This window comes from Pezoporus occidentalis, unplaced genomic scaffold (genome assembly GCF_034315485.1).
Source record: "Pezoporus occidentalis ecotype Australia unplaced genomic scaffold, CSIRO_AGI_Poc_V1 ctg12, whole genome shotgun sequence".
In the NCBI taxonomy this organism is placed as follows: Eukaryota; Metazoa; Chordata; class Aves; order Psittaciformes; family Psittacidae; genus Pezoporus; species Pezoporus occidentalis.
In genome coordinates, this window is record NW_026912994.1 from 1,737,738 (window position 1) to 1,754,567 (window position 16,830).

Here is a 16,830-nt window from a genome sequence, read left to right on the forward strand (position 1 = left end):
ACAGCCTTAAGAAGTAGTTGCTTGTCTACAGAGCAAATCTGTGCCTGTGCTAAAAGTAAAAAACCAGGAGCAGTCCCTTATGATGTCTTACCAATTCCCCCTACTTTTCACTCATACAGGAAACATCTAAAAATGTTGATGGGCAGGATAATGTAAATGAATGCATCAAGGAAATGAACAGCAATAGTGGTTCTTTGAGAAGCTCTAGTATTTGTGTTGGTTTTAAATTGTTATCTCACATTTGAAGGGATACAAAACCATTAACATGCGCTCATTCCCGTTTCAGAAGGCTCCCAGAAGTTTAAACAAGTGCACTGGAAAAGTTGGTGTTTGTAAACATTTATTTTCTTGAACTGGAAAAGGCTTGCATCAGCACACATTGTACAGCCTTGCAAATTACACAAATTGAAAAAAGTTTGTTTCATTTATGTGCAATGAATCTTTAATGTCCAGTGAGCATCTGCAAATGATGAAAACTTAAACCATTAAAAAGGTTTCCAGCACTTATCAAACACAGTTATCTTAGCATGAAGAGAAAGATATCCATACTGGTGGGAACACAAAGTGCAAACATTTTGTCACTTGTGAAGATACATTTTAGTTTCTTCACACTTTTGCTAAAAAGAAGAAATATTAAAATGTGATTCAGTGAACATTCTTTTTAACCTATTCATATTCCCCTTTAAATAATTATTAAGCTTGCTGGATCAGAAGCGAATCCTTCGAGGGTACAACCTACTTGTAATTTCTTTTGGCATTGCTTGAATGAGTCTCAAAAGAAAATGACCATCTATGGAGTTAGTTGCTAAAATTATATATATATATATTTTTTTTTTGGGGGGGGGTGGGGGGAAACCCTGAACAAAACCACAAGGGACAAAGAACAGGTTAACTTGAAGATTTGGGATAATTTGCTAGAAAAATGAGTGTAAGTTCTTGAAAATGGTTCTCTTTTCCCCTCCACCAATCCTCAGGTTCCTGCCTTGGAATGGACAGCTGTGTGCCAGTGTGAAAAGGGATTATAAAATACAAATCTGAATATGGATTTTTATGAATGTTTGCTGTACAATAGAAGTTCGGATCTGATACAAGAATTCAAAAATATGAAACAAAACTACTATAAAAGTAGGGGGCATTTCAACAGCATTCCTTGTAGAAAGCTGCCTGTCTCCAAAATGATTCTTTGCTATTGTTTGGAATTAACTCTGTATTTTTTTTTTCTTCATCTTGCTGGATCAGTGGGTTATTTATTCTTTAATGACTAATGTCATACGACAGAACATCCCAGGAGTCTCTATGAAGAGAACAGAAGCCCCATGACATCGAGCCAATCAATGGAGAGGAGGACATGGATGTAGTAAAGGCTGAGTGTCCACTGATGTAACTGCTACTGAGAACTAGCCCTTTCCAGAACATGAGAGTCGTAGTGCTTCTTGCTTGTTCTCAGCCTGAACTTATTCACTGAGGTACTACTTTGTTTCTTCAATGCATTCTGAGCAGCTGACATTGTAGGGAACGTAGCTAGAACCGTGTATGTGGAAGCCAAGTCACTAGATTTGGATGACTCCGCATTCACACTACTGTCTCCGCTGCCACAGTAACGACGATGGTGCTGCTGCTGCTGCGCTTGTAGACACTGCGAATCCCTTAGCCACCGAATCTTGGCACCAACTTTAAAAAGTTCTCCAAATAGTTTTTCTGCTTCCGCACGAGTTATGCCTTCTGGCAGTTCAGTAATTTCTAGAACTTTTCCCACAACTGAAACAGGAAAAATATTCAATCTAAATTGGTCATTGTACTTAATGATACAACAAACACGATGGAAAATGAGTTATTTCATACTTGTATCTCCAGATGGCTGATAAAAATACACAGACATTCCAGTTCTGGTATTCTGGACAGCCTTTTGATTTCACATTTAGCACTGCTTACAGTTACAAGCATACAAATAAAAGCTGAGAATACAAAGAGGGCCCTCAAAAGAAAGGGAGTGGAAAAATAAAATGATCACCTAGTTTTGCAGCAGGTTTGGAAACTCACTACAGCATCTCACTGGCTTTGCCTGTTAATGCTTCAAACATCACCCACCATGCTAACAAACTAGTCTGCCTGCTCTCAAAAAATCCTCTCCCATCAGCTGTTAGAAAATGCTGATTTATCTGTAACTTTCTGCAACAGGTAACGCTTGCAACAAAAATTATTTCCAGTAAAGATACGTAGATAGATGAGGTCAGGTTTTATTTGGATGACATCTTTACCAACTCCAAGGAGCTAATCTGTAGATTTCCCAATACATCCTCCAAATCCATATGCTTATTTGTATTAGAAGGAAAGAAAGAAAAAAAGTGAGAAAATGAAAAAGAAGGAAAAAAAGGAAAAGCAAAAATAAAGGAAAAAAAAAGGCACAAACTATTTTGTGGTTTATGATTGATTTTACATCTCAGGCAAGTAAAAGGAAGCAGGGGTATGTATATTTAATATAACTAGTTAATGTAACAAGATAGAACTTATATCCAGTAAACTGACCAACTTGCTTTTCGTTTTAGTACTGTCCAATCCTGATCTTCTCTGGTCTTTCTCCAGGCTTCATAACTACACTTTTCTCATCTAACCTCCCTCTTCCCCTCTCTCCAAATCAAGTCTTCCTCTCCAGCCTTATGTTTCCAGTGTTTGCCATGTCCATATCTGTGCAATTACTCTTCATTCTGTCCCTTTTCTCACCTGTGCTTTTCTTGTTACATTCCCAGCCCATCACCATAATCCATTTTTCTGGAGAACTGTGTCAATCAGAATTCTATACCTGGTTCTCCTGCACCAAGATCTGTTGAAGCAGCCTTCTTTGCTGGTTTCTTTCCCCTGTTTCCATGTCTGTTTCCAGGCTGACACTGGAAAGACTGACATAAATGGTGTACTTTAATGACAAAGCACTAGGTTAGCTCAGTGAAAAACAGTGCAGAGGAATTTCTGGAAAATAACCTGTACTACTGTGGTACAGGAAAGATTTTAATAACCAGTTTTAGTTTTGGAGTTTAGCAATCCTGCAGTGAGGTACACTCAATCCTTGGCTTTAGAAGAAAGGAAGGAAATGGAGGAAGAAAAAAAATCACCATAAATATTATTGGAAGAATGCACCTTCCCCTCCTCCCCCACCCCAACCCATCACACCTCCTGGCTGAACTTGGGTAGAACTGAGCAAGGTAGAGGTAGGGAGTCTGTGTCTGTCCCAAAAGTTAAGGAGATGGCAAAACTTTTTAGCTTTGCGAACACTATTATTTTAGGTTTTTCTTGTAAGAAACAAACACACTCTTTGCTTAGGAATACTTAGGTACATGTTTGGGTTTTTTTTTTTTTTGTTTTGTTGCTACTCAAATGAAAGAAAATCCTTTTAGCAAACATTCTCTCTGTCATTTGTGGAACCGCTGGCAAAGTGCAGTTATAATCCATCTAAATAATCCATAATCTACACTGTGCCTAAAGCTAAATTTCAGGAAAATGTTTCTCACTTTTTTTAATATACTACAGACAAGAAGAACGGGAAGTATGAACACTAAAGAGAGCCATTATTGGAAAACAAGCACTTTCCACTCAATTACTCTGCTAATGCAATAATGGTATTCCCCATTCATAATGGTTATAATGGTAGTCTGAACCCCACCCCCTGCCTCAGTGTTGCCAGGAGATTGTTCTAATACCTGTTCGCTTGTTACTTGTCCTCGTAATAAAGATGGCGGATTGTATTGCAGGGGTTGGCCAAGCAATGGGTATCTGGCATCTCCTTAAAGAGAAAGATAATTAGAAGGGTTTTCTGTTGCATGCAATTTTTCTCCAAGTTCCTCTTATGACACAGATTTTATGCATAAGAGAAAGCAGAATAATTATGCACAAAATAGAGTATTTGGCTAGGCTAACAAAACAAGGTTTGGTGTGGTAAGTAAATCTGAGTCAGTCACATAGTGTTCAGAAGGTGAAAAGGCACAAGCTTTCTAGAATGTAGAGATTACACTGAAAAACACACTAAAAGTTTTTCTTCACTGTCATCTAAATCCTCTCAAAATGAGTTTAGTAAGGCTAAAACTACTCTCAGTATACTAATTTAATCATTTTCATGGTTATATTAGAGCCAGGTTCATCTTCACATTCCTATTTGCTCCAATGATTCACATGAAAAATGGAATAGAAGCTTTTAGTAGTCACAGAAGATTCAGAAAGTTGAGAGGTATGCTTTACAGCAGGCAGCCTGGAAGATTTACATCATTGGAATACAAAGCAACGACAAAGACTACAAAGCAGGTAAGACAAGGACAGATGAATTAAGGTTTTCTTTATGAGTAAGCAAGAAATACAGAACTTTCACTAAGTTTTGCTTTGAAGGAAATGTTTCTGTAAAACAGCCCCATTAATTTTGAGCTTTGGAACTACACAAGGAAATGTTTGCCCTTGATGAAGTCTTTTGTTTGCATAATTTTTTAAAATGCTATCACCTATCACATCTCAATGAAAACTCCCCATTTTCTGGTTTTCTGTCAACATGGCAGCAGAGGACTGAAATTCTACAGGGAATTTTTTCTGTCTTTGGGTGTGTACTATCTGAAATACTAACTGAAGCAGCAACAGTACTGAGTCCATCATGCTGGTTATTCTACAGAGGAATGAATTCTTGCTTATGCAGTGGCTTGACGCAATACAGCATCAACCAGTATGTGAGTCTGGCAGAACATTCAATCTCAACATCACATTTCTATATCACTTACCCCAAAAGATACTACGTTCACCTAATTTATTAAGGTCAGCTAGTCAAACAATAGCTTCCTGGTAGTGTGTGTTGTTCTTGATTTACGGTTAAAACTTAAAGCTAAATTGTATCAAAACTTTATTCAATTTTCATGCTGAAATCAGAATTTACTTAAAGAGAAAGCGAGTGGGTTATAAAAGCTCTCATAATAACAAGATGATCAAAAGCTGTTGAAAATACAGGGAATGGTATCTGTGTAGACAGAGAAGGTGAAATTTTACATAATGCTTTAATGGGTAATTCTGATGATCCTGCTCCAATAGTATTAGTACCAAAGTGAGCCACAGTTTATCAGAAAATCCTTATATAACCTGCATTTGAAAACATTCAAGTAAAAACAAACCCAACAACAAAACAAACATAGACACATTTTAGTTAAGTAAAAATATACCTTGTCCAGGGACAAAAGGTCTAGAAAACTGGGGCACAATAGAAAGAGGTGTTAATGTGGGACGGATGTTCTTCATGTTTGACAGCTGAACTGGTGCTGGTGATTGGGCCGGTGAGGTGACAGGACTACCTAGTTGAGGACTATGCTGCAACTGGAATAAACAGCAAGTTAGTGTTTTAAACAATCTAAACACCTACAGCACACAATGACTGAGGTCAAGTTAAACTCACGAATAGTTAAAATCCTAAGTATTATCAGAGAAGATATTTTACTCCCTAAAAGAACTTTCAAGAAAATATTCAAATGTTCAAACTTAAACAGAAGTTTAGACTGGATATAAGGAAGAAGTTCTTTACTGTGAGGGTGGTGAGGCACTGGAATGGGTTGCCTAGGGAGGCTGTGAATGCTCCATCCCTGGCAGTGTTCAAGGCCAGGTTGGACAGAGCCTTGGGTGACATGTTTTAGTGTGAGGTGTCCCTGCCCATGGCAGGGGGGTTGGAACTAGATGATCTTAAGGTCCTTTTCAACGCTAACTATGCTATGATTCTGTGATACTAAAATATGCAAATTTTAAGTCATCCTGGAAAACAAAACCAAACCATCATACCTGTGCAGCACTGTCTAAAGTGCTAAGTTCTGTGGACTTCTGCCCCCTTTGATGATCACAGTAGTATTTATTCTGTTTCCATGGTGGAGGTGAATGGTTCCGAGGCTGAGGATTGTTAGGTATATTTAGCTGCATCATTACTACTCCTCCACCTGGTGGTGGTGCTACTGCTACAAAGACAAGAAATAAGTAGGATACAGTTAGTTCATACTTTTCAGTTGTAATTTTGGCAGAACAGATGTGAATTTAAAAAAGCAAAATAACATGAAACGAATGAAACTCATTATTGAGACTGTTTTTTAAAGAAATTATTCCATTTAATAGTAATTAGAAGTATTTAACATTCACTGTAGCTGCTGCCAGAGTAATGAGTTGAAAAATATGTGATATTAAGCATAAATATTCTTTATTTAAAAATGAAAGTCACCTAATTAGTTTTACATGACATACAGCAACATTGACTCAAACTGTTTTCTCTGATCGGATGGCACACATTGGAAAGACATGGAATCAATCTGTAGTCTGAGGCCAGACTTCCTTCAGTTACAAGTGTATATAGGAACGTTTTCCTGGGTAGAGACTGCAAACAGATCCCCACATCCAGTACCACTGAGAGTCGTGTGGCTACAGAAACACCAAAGTCATGGGAGAACACCTAAACAGCCAACGCTGTTCTGTAACATTTTATGTAAGGGGTTGTGATGAGAGGCTGCCTGAGAGGAGCAGTCTTCCCACTTTGACCTGGTGCTGTGTCCGGTAATTTATTTAACATCCTATTTACTTGGTTGTTAGCAATTTCCTTCTCTGCTCTATGCTCTATTTACAGCATTTCTCGGAAACCACGATTAAACACATGCTTTAAATATCATTTAATCATCCACCTTTATAGAGGGAGTCTACACTCTTACTACCAACATTGTAGCATCACTTAAGATCAGTCAGATACAGCTTATAAAATGCATTCCTCTTGCTTTTTTAATTTTATTTTAAACGGGCTGTTTTCACTACCTTGGGGCTCCACAAAAAGCAACACGCTCCTTCGAGAAGCAAACCAAAGAATGGAGAACAATGAACTAATTAAAAGTACATTAGCTTTTGTAAATTGTATCCTGAAATATTTACTATATTGATACTTAGACTAGCAGTATTTTGACATCTGTACTTTCCTTTGAATGGCAAAAAGTTCTACCCATGTGTTCCAGATTGAAATGGAAGCATCAGATACCTGGCTAAGTTTAACAGAAGGTGTAAACGGAAGAATCCCTGGTCCAGCCACATTGCAAATACTTCTATTTTGTTACATGGCAAAATAAAATATGACTCTGTTTATGGATGTCTTCTACATAATGAGCATAATATAGAGCACAACAGCTTCCAAGTGGCAAAGCCACAAGCTTATGTAATCCCTGTATGTAAACCTGAGACATATCAAACATCTATGTACACATACATTTTAAAAAAGAAAATTGGCTCCATTTTAATATTTTATGCATGCATGCATTTCTAATCATTATTAATTATATTGGTTTACATCTCACTGGTTTATATTATTACAGTATTTTATTCTGCAGCACTGTAGCATACTCTTTTGAATCATCTCTATTCTGAGAACTGCGCACCCAATAAAACCATGCTTTTCTTTCAAAACCACCTATAGCACCATTTGTAAACAAGTACCACAATCTGAAAATGCTGTCTAAACTGCAAAAGAAAGCTTTGTACATCCAGAAAAAAAAGTTCTTTCTACTACTTCTAGTTCCACAGCATTTCAGTAAATTAAAATAAATGCAAATCTCTTCCTAAAGAAGCATCCCAACAAAATAAAGTGTCACAGAATGCCTAAGTCAGTTTGCAGACACTATCTCCTGTCAAAACCTACAAGGGAAACACAGCAGAAACCTTTGAAAGGTTTCCCAGATTTACAGTCTGACTTTTCCATATGAAAAGAAACGCAACGCTGCTGCGTATCAGCATATGTCCTCATCTCAGTGGCTTTGATTCATCATCTCAGTATCACTTACTGAAAAGCATGCTTTTCTTTGTTTTCTCAAAATTTATTCTCCCTCTGTTTTAAAGGCTTCCCTCTTCCCCAAATCTCTTTAAATCAGAGTTTAGCAGGTTTGAGCAATGCCTTCAGATTCCTAAAAGTACCACTTCCAGGACAGATTAGGAGCATAGAAGAACAAACTAGTGTGGGACCAATTTTAGGCATCCTGAAATGACAGTCTTCCAGAATTAAAGCCAAACAAACCTGAAGCAAAATGGGAACAAAACCAAACCTGCCCATGAACTCTAATACACTGCTAATCCAGCTATTTTGCCACTTAACTGCATGTTATTTGTTTACTAATAAAGAGAGTCTAAAAATATCTTAAGATAAATGTTTGTTAGAAACACCATGTGTAGGTCACTGACCTCGGGTTGTTTAATCTGTTGCTTGCTTGCAAAATACTGAGGTAGCAGTATTTGAGATTACCCCCTTTTCAGCCAACAAAATCTCTAACATACCAAATTCCCTATTAGGAAAATATAGACTGTACCACTATGATCACAGGATTGTTCTATAACCTCTTGTTTGGAAGCTAACCTGAGTGCTCTTAATTTCCTAACCCATCTATAAATTTTTATAGCTGGAAATTCAGAGGTTTTAAGTGTTTGGATATTAACACTTACAAACATTTCATGAATATGACAAGGCTCTGTGTCACCACTGTTTTCACATGCCATTGAGGCTGCTATTTATACACCTTCATAAATTACCCAAACATTTTGCAGATCTAAACATTCCAAACCTGATTTAAATGCTTCTGCTAAGTGACACTTATCTGCTGAAGGCTGCCTCCAGACTGCCTTCATGAAGTTGGCTATTGTTTCTATTAAGTTCCAAGTTGTCATTTTAAAAGTTACAATAATAGCAATTCAGGTGAAGAATTATAAAAAAAGTATTTGCAGAGATGGCATTGAAGTTGCAGTTGTTCTAGCAGTTAGCCATGAAATCAATCTGATAATTTACAACAGATTTCCAGACAGAATGGCTTAGATTAAAATCCCAATAAAATATACCTTTTATTGGCTGCATGATGGAAAGACCAGTGGGCGAACTTTTATATGATGAGGGTGGAGACACTATGCTGTAGTGCACAATGGAAGCAGCCTGTTGCGGCTTTGACTTTGATGAAGGTGGCAATAATGTAGGAGGTGATGGCTTCTGACTTGAATGGTTGCTATAAACTATGAAAGTAAAAGCAGTAAATAAGGCTACCATAAGAACAAAACCAAAATGCCCCACACAGCTTTGGGGTATTTAATTTAGCTTTTCAGCAGGTCAAAAATCTACCTCTCCTCCATCCAAACGCAGAACACAGTTTTCACCCTCTTCTCAGGAATTCTTAAGAAAATCGCTGCTCCTATCCCAGTAAGTGAAATATAAAATGCGTCTTGAGTAGAAGAGCCTAGCATGCTACTTCCAAAATGTACCTTGCTCATTCTATCAAATGTAAACCCAAATCTCAAAATTTCCAGACCCTTGTAGCTATTCAGGAAAACATGGAAGTCATTCTGCTGACAATGTATAGTTCCCCTGTCTCAACTCACAAGCAGACATGCAAGGCATTATGATGTACATTGCTGAATTCTACGAAACTTGAGAGCTTTCAATGATAAACAAATTGAGATGTCAAGTCAACTGCTTCCAATATGACCAAAAATGGAACACAGGAGGAAACATGATACAGTCGTTAATTCTAAATCAAACCCTTGATAGCAAATATCCAGTCACCCAGCGTATTAATAGCTACACGTTTTCAAAGTCTTTCAATAAAAAACTTTATTCCCCCAACCTGCACACTGCTGTCCTTGAAGCTGCTGTGAGTTGCATGGTGATGATGTTCTAGGAAACTGTATCTGCTCTGATCCAGGAGGCTGCAAATATCCTACTGATGAACTGTAATAGTAATAATAAAAAAAGAATAATAGGCATTTGTGCTACACTTTTATTTAATAACGACTGCATTTGCTATCTATATTGAGGTGTTAATTTTAGAATCAGTAATATTCCCACCTACCGCCAAATCCACTCATTCTTCAGAAGCCTGAAGTTTCACATCTCTTCCTTGGCAAAAAACCTATAGCCCGCACACATTAAGAGGCTCTACTAATTCACCTATTTTGATACACCGCTTTTATATCGGTATTGCTATATGGGTAGAAAGATATGCAGAACAATAATAAAACAACAATTTGTTGTCTTGCCCAGTTAGCCAGAATTAGGTCTCAGTTAAATGATCACCACAGAACCTGCTATGAGGATTCTGGATGGAGCTGGAGCCTGGTCCCATGCAGCTGAGCCAGCTTGTTCAGGACACCAAAGGAGCACACTTCTGCTTCAGTGTAAAGTAATGCTGCTTAAAGAGATGACTGCCTTTCTGTGGCTTTTCCAAACAGGCATGGGAGAAACCACCTTTCATTTGTTTGTAATATGTAGGAAAAGGATAAGTTTAAAAGTTTGTTTATGCCAGGTATTTTTCAGGGCGTTCACAGGAATTCAGCAGGTAAGTAACAGATAAGGGCAAGTTCCATCATACCACTAACTGATCATAACTGCCAGAGCCAGAATATCAGGTTGGTGGACCATAATCAGAATGGTGCCTATAGAATCTTGTACTTAATTTCTGTACTATAGATAAACATTCAGAGGGAGTGAGGAAAAAAAAAATGACTTCAAATTATGGAAAAAGATAGGGGTATTCCTGTTGGATTTACCATTTTTACCTACATTGTCACAAGAAGTTTGTTCCATCCTTCGTGCCACAGTTCAATTACTTAATATTAAAGACTCACATCCACTAAAGAAGGCAAAACTCAGTGAAAACTTAACCAAGGTTTATATCTGCATGGAGTATGTGCTTTCACACAGCTGCTCCTCTGTCTACTGATTACAGCTTTCAGTAGTGACCTGAAGGTGAGAGACTACCCAGTTCCTGCAGAACAGTACTCTGCCTTCCTTGCCAAAGTGCTGCAACATAACCATTATGATAAAAGCAAGATGCTGTCATTAGTTCCTGGTCTGCTCTTAATTCCTAACAAATGTTTCCCTGTTCAAAATAGAGGGACATTTAAATGATGCAAAAGATGATCAAGTACCAGAACTTACTTCAAAAAAAGTCTGGGATTATGCCTACCTATGACTTCATTGAACATCAAGTATAACTACAGAAGAAAAGAATAGAAAAGAACCTTCAGACACAAAAGAATTTGGGTTTCAGTAGATGAAGCCATGCATTGATAACACAAATACTATTTATGTCTCTGCACTTACAAAAGGATGAAGCAAGCTTCATACTGTTGCTGCTTGTTTAAAAGCTGCAGGAAAGTTAAACAATGCACATAATTAAAAAAATAAAGAAAAAATTGTAGTAAGCATTAACTATAATGAATTCCTGCCCATCTGTTCTCTCACAAATACTCAGATTGTGTTGGGGACACAGCTGCATACACAGGGAGATCTGTACATGTAGACCAGGACACCAAGACAGGTAAAAAAAAAAAGACAAAACAAAACCCCAGAAGTTACTTATCAAACAAAAGCTGAGCACATGAAAAAGTTCCTACACTTTTTTTCATAGCCAGCTTTATGCCAGCAGTCCTCGCTAGCAACAGAGGAAGTAAGTTAAGTCCAGGAAGAAGGGAGGGGTGTGGGGAAGGTGCTTTAAGGTTAGGTTTTCTTTCCCAGTATCTTGCTCTGATTTGATTTCATAATAAATTAATTTTCCCCAGTCTGGTTTGCCCATGGCAATAACTGGTGAGCGATCTCTCCCTGTCCATATCTCAAACCACAGCCTTTTGTTTTATCTTCTCTCCCCTGTCCAGCTGAAGAGGGCAGTGACAGAGCAGTTTTGGTGGGCACCTGGCATCCAGCTAGAGTCAACCCTCCACAGGAAGCAACTTTTCCTGACTAACAGGTATGTCCCAATTAAGGCAGTGCTGGTTATTTTAGTTAACTGCATAAGAGCAAAACTGAATAGGTAATAAAGTGTCCATAAGTCTGCCTTTACAATGCCTTTTAATATAGGCAATACTGTAGTGTAATAACTGTTAGTTATTACTAGGCAATTAAGCCCATTTTCTGAGAAATCAAACAGCCAAACTCACCTTAAATTATTCTGTTGACCTGATGGAATGACACTATAGTAAACTGGCATTCCTGTTGCGGGCAATCCTTGACTTGACTGACTGGGAATTATAACAGGCTGTTGATATGTCTGCTGGGGCACTGCTTGGGAACCTTGAGGCACCGAAACCTACAATCGAGAACACATTAACATTTTCTTCTGCAGATAGTGCTTTTTGCTGCCTCCTGTCCACCACCTAGTTTATATAAAAATTAAACCCAAACAAACAAAAAAACAGCCCAAAGCCAGAAACGGAAACATCTGCTGGAGTTCTCTAAATCCAGAAGACTAGCGATAACAGTAGTTGAAATGATAGTGCTTCATTAAAGAAAAATAATGTTATCTTCTTTCCCCAGAAATTAAGTGTTGATTCTGAGAGACTCCATCAATTAACAAAAGAGATCTTCTGCACAACAGAAAGCAGGGTGGTGGGGATGGAAACTGTTCTTCGCCATCCTCCGAATTGCAATTAACACAGCACTTGGTTCTTAACAGGACTAGAACTTGCACACTTGCAGATTTTCTTCTCACTCCAACTGTGGCATGTTTTGTTTGGTTGGTTTTGTCAGCTCTGACACCTACTTGCAGCTTTCTACCATTGACAAAGCAAAGCACTTTAAAAAAAAAAAAAAAAAAAGAATCACTCAAACACACAGAAGAGTGATTAGAAAGTTAAATGACCCACCTGGTAAGATGGCACTGAAGGATATGGAACAATCACACCTTGAATTTGATTCCCAATGCTGTTGTGTTGGCCACTGACTAGATTTTGATTCTGAGACTGCTGAACTCCAACTAAACCCTGGTAGTTTTGCTGCTGGTTGGGCAGGATCTGGTAACCTGAAATTATACATTTAAATCTTACTATGAAATAATGATCGTATACACAGTTGCCTATGTGGAAATGTATGTGTAGCTTTTTCTAATGGCTTTTTAAATCTGGCTTATCATGCATATAAAAAGAAGCCAACATTAACAGATTTACTCATTTGGATCCAGTATGAAACATTGTACATACTATCTGCAATGCTGCTTTCACATGCTAGCAATGTTTATTTACACTCTATGTGAGTAACATGCATTAACACCTTGATTTGGTAAGTGAAAGCTGAAAGCATCTGAGAAAAGCATGCTAGGTAATATCAAAACCAGCAAATTGTCTATTAGGATGAACAAGGCCATTCTAGGACCTAGTTCTAAAATTCTAGTAATGCTAAATCCTCCCAGTACCTCAGGTGCCCTATGGATAAGTGCATCTTGACTATGATTCAAAATCGAAATGCAATTTAACAAAATCTGTGTAAGGCATGTGCACAAATATTTTGTAGAAGGGCATTTTCTACTGAACCCTGTAATGCTGAAAACAACTGGCAACTCAGAAAAATCTTCCATGTAAAAGGCATGTCTGTATACAGTGGAATCCATTTTATATTCAGAGTTATCTTGGGGAAAAAAAGATTTTCACGTTCACTCGTCTACAGTGCCTCTACAACTATTTATTACTGTTTAAACTGCTATCTTTCAAAAATGGCCTAAAAAAAAAAAAGTCCCCCAAACTCCCCCCAAAACAGAACAACCCCCCCCTCAAACCAAGCATGCTGAATGGGGCTTTGAGCAACCTGGTCTAGTGGAAGGTGTCCCTGCCCATGGCAGAGGGTTGGAACTGAATGATCTTTATGTTCCTTTTCAACCTAAGCCATTCTATGATTCTGTGAGTGCCCCCCCATTAGCATATAGTAGACAATTGCCACCATGATCAAACACATGCAGAACACAAGTAAAATTCCTTCTGTCACATTCTGTTATACAGGTATGCACTACTTACCACATCAGCCAAAACCCATAACTACCAGTGTTTCTGAGACAAAGCCAGTTACTACTCCAGAATAACAGAACTGGGCCTGTCAAGATGCACTGACAGCACTAAGAGTCTGGTTTTGAATTGGACACATTCACATTCTACTGACCTTGACATTCCCCGTGCTCCCTACCTGGGTGTGGATCTGTAATACCGCAAATCTAACTGCAAAAACTCACTTGGATTTTTTCTTTTTTTAAACTGTGTTTAAGAAACAGTGTGTTCTATTTTGAAAATCAGTCAGTTAACACAAAACATGTTTTTGTAAACAAACCCCAGCAGTGTTCATTGATGGCATATATACAGAGTACAATGAACATTGTGAATTAACAGTCTCAGCTGGCTGTCTTTATAGAAATAGCAACAATGAAGACTTAAAAGACTGTTAATATAATCAAATATTGTTTCAGAATATGAAAGGGAAGAAGGTTCAATTTTTAAAACCAAGATAGATACTCATAAAAAACACATACTCCACTATAAATATTTTCAGAGTACTAAAAAGAATTTCAAAACAGTGCATGCTTCAACTGGGAATACTAATTAGAATTTCTAAGAACTCTTCAGTTTGAACTATGCACAAAAATCCACCTCATCTGTAATAAATAAAAAGCTTTGTTACAAACTGACCTATGGCACCGAAAACACAGCAGAATGTGAAGCTGCAGTAGATGACATCCAGCCAATACAGTTGCAACCTAAACCCCTCATTTCCCAGAAATTGCCATGTAGCTGTGAATATTTTTCGTCTTTTTCTGGCACTTCCAGAGACAGACATGATCAAATTTGCAAGCAGAGAGAACCAGAACAATATAAACTGCCTGCCAAGAAGGTTCCCCACAGCGTTCCAAAGAATGCTCCGTTTTTAGCTTCACAATTTCACCTCTGCCTAGAGAGCGGTCTGACAGAACTGCAGCACTCAGCAGAAAACCCACACCTGCCATAGCAGATTGTCTCATTACACAGAAAAAAAGCTGAAACAGGAGATAAAAGAAGTGTGTTTCTTAATATTTTACACAATTAAGAAGAAATCACTATTCATAGAAGTTCACTTACTGAATATAGAAATACGTTTTCTGAAGAACACATTAAGAGTGAGAAACAGCCTTTATTCAAGAACAGAAAAGCAAGTACAATCACTCGGTCGGCAAGCTGTGAGTGTAGCTTGACTACAACTAATGCAACTACACCTGTTACTACGACTGTAATAGTTTTATCACTGGCTGTTGTGAAGCAGAAGCCAGCTGTACTTTGGCTGATGTTCTTACAGTAATTGCAGTTCAGACAAGATTTTTAATGAGCCTGTAGTTAGGTCTCATGGTAACTGGACCTTCATTATCATGGCAGTCAAAAATGCCTTTTTCTTAAGGAGAGTTTTCTTCTCCCAGTATCTTTTGGGCAACCAAAGCAGTCTTATTAAAAGCTAACCGTCCCCCCCCCCCCCAGATATTTCACCTGAAACCCTTTTAAAAAGGAAGCCAGGAAGCAGCTGAAAAAGAGACCGGTTCACTGTGAGAAATGTAAACCTCTCAGACAGTGTTACGGCCCCGAATCCAACAGCTCATAAATAAAGTCAGGCCAGTCCATAATATTAAATCACAAAGTGGCTTCAGTTGCCATGCTCTCATAAGTGGTCATCTTTTTAGCTTAACTGGTGTTTGGAGAGTGGTTTCATAGTTAGTGACCAGTGTGTAAGACGAATAAACCCCATGGCTTTTATGTAATGCATGATCTGTTAATTCTTATTTTTGACCAGACACCTTGCTGTATTAGCCAAGGAACTGTCTTTTCTCTCAAAACCAGACATTGCCAATAAGCATCAACCATTTTGGATGTAGCTTTGTGTCAACCTAATATAAATATTTACTATTTAAAATAAATATACGAGAGAGAATTTCAAAACACACCATCTCATGAACAGTTCACAGATCAGAAAACATGACGTGGAACCCTCCATTGCAAGAATGCCAATTCAAATTTGTCTATAAAGCAGTCAATGAGAGCCAGCAATGGCTAGATAGCAACTTGGAGATAGCAGTTGCTAGTAAAATACTTCTCTCTACCACTAATGCTAGTAAATACCAAATAATCAAACAGGATTGAATGGAATTATTGGCTGGACCATCCCTTTGCTACTAAAATATAATCCTTTGATGTCAAAGCAGTAAAGTCTGAACAGCTTTCTTACTTTATTTCTTCTAGGATACAGAGGGAGATTTTCACTCCTGATGCTTTTCATCCTGTCCACATTACAAGCAGTGAAATTCAGTTAAAATGTAAAGAGCGAAAAACATACAAGAAAGAAATTAACAGCAACTGATTCCTCCCTTTACATCTTGGTGCTGATGCACCCACACCCCATGCTTTCAACTTCACATTGGTTTAGTTAGCTCCATATGTACACTGGGCTCTCTCTGATGTAGCGTATGTGTGCTATTTGCTAGGGTGTAAATGGGGAAGTAACCCCAGCTGAGCCTCAGACTTCCTGCTACTAGATAGTCTAGGTATTAAAAACTCAGAGGGAGGAAAGCAGGCTGTATAATACAGCTGGATAATCTTTAACACCAGTGGGCAGAACAAATTACAAAAAAAAACCAAAACAGTAATTTATTTATTCTGCAGTAAGCAGGTACTAACAGTATTTTAAAGCAATTTGACAACCCTACCACAAGTGGGCATCGCATTTTGGTGATTCTGCAATGAAATAATCTCATGAGCATTTGTGAACTGAACCATGAATAGCAACTTCAAGCATCACTGCTATTGGAGCACTTCCTAGAATTGCAGAAGAGGGAGCCATCCCTCTCACAGGCTACTCAATAGAACAGCTATAAAGAAACCCAGTTAAACTTGGTAAAAGCTGATCTTTCATCCTATTTCTGTAGAGCAACACAAGAGCAGGGCGAGAAATCAAAAAATTCTTCTTTCTGAAGGAAACTCAAAAGGACACCAAGTCTAACATATTCAACTAAGACATGTTATAAAAGCCGGATTTTTAAGGATCTCTGCCTT

At 38.0% G+C, this 16,830-nt stretch overlaps 1 protein-coding gene across 13 annotated transcripts in view; it reads right to left on the reverse strand.

The window, feature by feature from the left end:
* Window positions 1-841: 841 nt before the first annotated feature.
* Window positions 842-16,830, reverse strand: part of R3HDM1 (R3H domain containing 1) — a 92,554-nt gene continuing 76,565 nt past the window's right edge. For 10 of the 13 annotated variants that reach the window (XM_062605799.1, XM_062605825.1, XM_062605767.1 and 7 more), the window contains 9 exons: window positions 12,646-12,800; window positions 11,941-12,089; window positions 9,630-9,733; window positions 8,854-9,021; window positions 5,791-5,960; window positions 5,184-5,334; window positions 3,693-3,775; window positions 2,801-2,885; window positions 842-1,758 (listed from right to left, as the gene is read on the reverse strand). In XM_062605799.1, the coding sequence (XP_062461783.1) occupies window positions 1,388-1,758; window positions 2,801-2,885; window positions 3,693-3,775; window positions 5,184-5,334; window positions 5,791-5,960; window positions 8,854-9,021; window positions 9,630-9,733; window positions 11,941-12,089; window positions 12,646-12,800 (1,436 nt within the window). In that variant the 3' untranslated portion in view covers window positions 842-1,387. The remainder of the gene's footprint in view (window positions 1,759-2,800; window positions 2,886-3,692; window positions 3,776-5,183; window positions 5,335-5,790; window positions 5,961-8,853; window positions 9,022-9,629; window positions 9,734-11,940; window positions 12,090-12,645; window positions 12,801-16,830) is intronic. The other 3 variants (XM_062605840.1, XM_062605833.1, XM_062605859.1) reach the window with 1 other exon arrangement.